Raw genomic sequence first — 3,926 nt, 5'->3', positions numbered from 1 at the left:
AAAAAAAAGAAAAAAAAAACTAATTCGAAAAAAAAAGATGAATAAAGTGTCATCTTTATGGTGTATGTAATTGCGGGTGTCGAAAGAATTCATTATGGCATACTAAAAGGAGTAGTTGGAAGAAGTTCTTTAATAGATGATGGAGTTTGTGTAGATGTCATTGATCTTACTTTGAGATATAATCTTTTGCAATCATAGCTCCACTAGTGATAGGCTTTCAACCAATTCCAAATATATATCCTACCTTTTGACCCTAGCCCCGTTACAACCAATAAAAGACCTCATGATTTTGTTGCATGCATTAGTTTTCGAAGTGGTGGAGAATTGAGATGAAATGCAAGCTTATGGATTGAATACATCCATTCGGAAGAATTTTGAGCGATACAATCCCATCCTTAAATACATGAGAGATTGAGAGTCCACTTATCCTAAAGTGAGGTCTACCAATTTAACTACCTGAAGGTCTCAATTTTAGTACTTTGGGATTGAAGCTAGTTACATGAATTTCTTTTTCCTACTTTGACTTGAGAATTGGATAGGATGGCTATCCTTGACTTGTGACGCTTGTGATCGTAAATAAATTTTGAAATGTGATTTTGTTGAGAGTTTTGGAAATTAATTTGTTAAGTCCCGATGAAAAGTATTTGTTTTGTGATATGTTTGATATTGGTTAAAGGATTGATGAGGGGGTGATCCCTACTCTATTTGGCTTCCACTCCTCCTATTTTCTTTATTGTCTATTTGCTTGAGGACAAGCAAAAGTCTAAGCTTGGGGGAGTTGATAAACACGTAAAATATGCATTATCTTAGTGTGTTTTAAGCATGATTTACGAGTGTTTAATGCATATTTCGTGTTTAGATCGAGGATACTGCTGTGGTTTGTGTTCTTATATGTAGGTATTGGCTCAAGATTGAAAGATTTGATGATCGTTGGAAGTTTTACAAGAGTTTGAAGCAACAACAAGATTTTGAAGGCATGGTTCGTGAAGAAAATGGATGCACGAGTATGAAGAACTGGAATTTCGACCATGATGCAGTTTGAATCAAGAAAAACTCAAAAGATGAAAGTTGTAGATCTCTTCAACAGGATTCCAATGCAACTTGAATCACCTCATTCCGAGGTCGGACGCAAAAGTTATAGCCAAAATACCGAAAACTGAAGAAACAAGCACAAAATCAGCAAAACAGCCCCTACCACACCCTGGTGTGGTGCAGACCACACCGGTGGCGCGGGAATTAGTTATTTTCCAGATTTTTAGGGACATATAAATAGATGTTTTGACTTAGGGTTTTGGATATCTTTTGTTATGTTCTTTTAGCCATCAACTAGCAACTATTCTAGGGTTCAAGTATTGAAGGAAGACATTAATCTCTTGTAGAAGATTGGATTGCAAGTTCTTATTTTGAAGATTTCAATTGAAAGACGGGTTAATTCTTTCCTCTCTTTGATTTATTTCTTCTTATGATTGATTTGCATAATTATTTGATGTCTTCTCTTATTCCAATCATGTGTGAGTAGATTTCTTGTCTAGGATTGGGAAAGAACCCAACTTTTTGGTGATTGATGATGAATTGATATAGGTTCTTGGTGAAAGTTTAAATCTTTGAACTTGATTTCTAGTGTTTTAATTTTGTTGATTCGCTTGATCACCGTATTAGCAATCATAGGTAATTAATTGAAGGACTGAAAGGTGAAGATTAATACCGGATCTCTAGAAATTAAGCAGGGAGCTCGAACCACGAAAGTAGGCTAGATTCCTTGGGGATTTGATTTGGATTAGCATAAAGCTTAATGGGTTTAATTTAATCTTGATTCCACGAAAGTAGGTTAATTGAGATTGATTAGGCACGATCTTTAGACCTTGAAAGAGGCTTTAGATTAATTTAGGCTAATTCACCCTTTTTAGTTTAAACCAACACCGAGAACTAAAATAATTCATCATTGAGCATCGAAGTTGTGGTGAAAACCCAATCCTGGCTCTTCATTATATTGAATTCCACCTGATTAGTTATTATTTTATTTCTTTTAATTTTTATCTCTTCTAATTCACTCATTAGATTTAGCTAGTCGAATAACGTGAGATTTGGTAATTAACCCTAGTCCTTGTGGGATCGACCTTGATAGCTACAACGAGTCTGTGCGCTTGCGGATTTTGCCTATCAAGTTTTTGGCGCCGTTGCCGGGGACTACGGTGTTAATATTGAGTGCTTACGTTATTAAGCTAGACTAGATTTTTTTTATTTCTCTTTGCTTCTCACTTTCTTTTATGCAAGGGAATCAAACAGAAGTAAACGACGAAAACAATCCTGAACTATCGGTGACTCTTGCAAACATAAGAAGGTCTATAAAGGAGCAAAGGAACACAGAACAAGCTATGATGGGAGATCAAAATCAACTACTTAAGGATTTCGCAGCCCCAAATGCTCAAGGCACACAGTCAAGCATTACAAGGCCCAATGTTGAAGCTAATAACTTTGAGCTGAAACCATCACTGCTCTCAATGGTTCAACAGAATCAGTTTGGAGGAGGTGCTACTGAAGACCCGAACCTCCACCTATCGATTTTCTTGGAGTATTGCGACACTTTGAAACTTAATGGAGTGACCAATGATGCTATTCGACTCAGATTATTTCCGTTCTCTCTAAGGGACAAGGCTAGGGCTTGGTTGCACTCATTGCCAGCTGGGTCCATCACCACTTGGGATCAATTGTCCAGAGCGTTTCTTGCAAAGTATTTTCCTCCAAGTAAAACAGCACAGATGAGGAACCAGATCACAAGCTTTGTACAGAAGGAAGGAGAGTCACTTTATGAAGCTTGGGAACGCTACAAGGAATTATTGAGGATGTGCCCTCACCATGGACTGGAGAAGTGGTTAATTGTTCACACCTTCTACAACGGGCTCACTTACAACACTCGGATGACTGTTGATGCTGCTGCAGGAGGAGCTTTGATGAACAAAACAATAGACGAGGCATACACTCTCATTGAAGACATGGCTCAGAATCACTATCAATGGGCGAACGAGCGTGCTCCTCAGACATCAAAAGGAGGCAAGTATGAAATAGATGCTTTAGACCATATATCCTCTAAAGTTGATGCTTTATTTAAGAAAGTTGAAGGTTTGAGTATTAATTCTGTGGCGTCTACTTCAATTTCATGTGAGATATGTGGCTATGTGGGTCATTCTGCACTTCAATGTCAATTAGGAAACCCCCCATCCATTGATACTTCTGGTAATGAGCAAGTTAACTATGTTAATAACTTTAATCAGAAGGGAGACCCATTCTCTAATACTTATAATCCGGGGTGGAGGAATCATCCTAATTTTTCTTATAGAAACCCACCTGGAAATCCCATGCCTGCATCTAATTTTGGTCCACCTGGTTTTCGTGCTCCTCAATCCAATTTTCCTTCTCAAAAGTCAAATTTGGAAAATATGATGGAGAAGTTTGTGACGACTCAATCAAAATTGAATGAAGAGTTTAAGCAGCAACAACAAACCACGAATGAGGTGGTAAAACAATTGGCCTCTAAGATGGATTCCCTAGCTACGCATAACAAGATGTTAGAGACACAAATCACTCAATTAGCGCAAAATGCTAGCTCTTCCTCTAGGCCTTCAGTTAGATGAATCCCAGAGGTCATGTGAATGCTATAACCCTTAGGAGTGGAAAACAATATGAGGGACCTAAGATGAAGGAAAATGATGGGGGAGATGATCATCATGAAGAGAAAAGTAAAATTGTGATAGATGTGGATAATGAGACCTAGATGCAGGAAGAAGAAAACGTTGAGAAATATGTGGCCCCCGCTCCTTACAAGCCTCCTCTACCATTTCCCCAAAGGTTAGCTAAGGCTAAGTTAGAAAAGCAGTTCGGAAAATTTTTGGAGATTTTGAAAAAGTTGCACATCAATATCCCGTTCA

General features: G+C 37.9%; 1 protein-coding gene across 1 annotated transcript; it reads left to right on the top strand.

The window, feature by feature from the left end:
* On the top strand, positions 2,268–3,632 carry LOC109831025. The gene has a single exon (XM_020398371.1). The coding sequence runs from the start codon at positions 2,268–2,270 to the stop codon at positions 3,630–3,632; it is 1,365 nt and encodes a 454-aa protein (XP_020253960.1).

Source organism: Asparagus officinalis, chromosome 1, assembly GCF_001876935.1.
Source record: "Asparagus officinalis chromosome 1, Aspof.V1, whole genome shotgun sequence".
In the NCBI taxonomy this organism is placed as follows: domain Eukaryota; kingdom Viridiplantae; phylum Streptophyta; class Magnoliopsida; order Asparagales; family Asparagaceae; genus Asparagus; species Asparagus officinalis.
Note: the sequence above shows the minus strand (reverse complement) of the source record. Positions and strands in the feature narration are given on the sequence as shown.

Excerpts from the sequence above, each read along its gene's own strand:
- LOC109831025 (XM_020398371.1), top strand. The coding sequence starts at position 2,268 with ATGCAAGGGAATCAAACAGAAGTAAACGACGAAAACAATCCTGAACTA.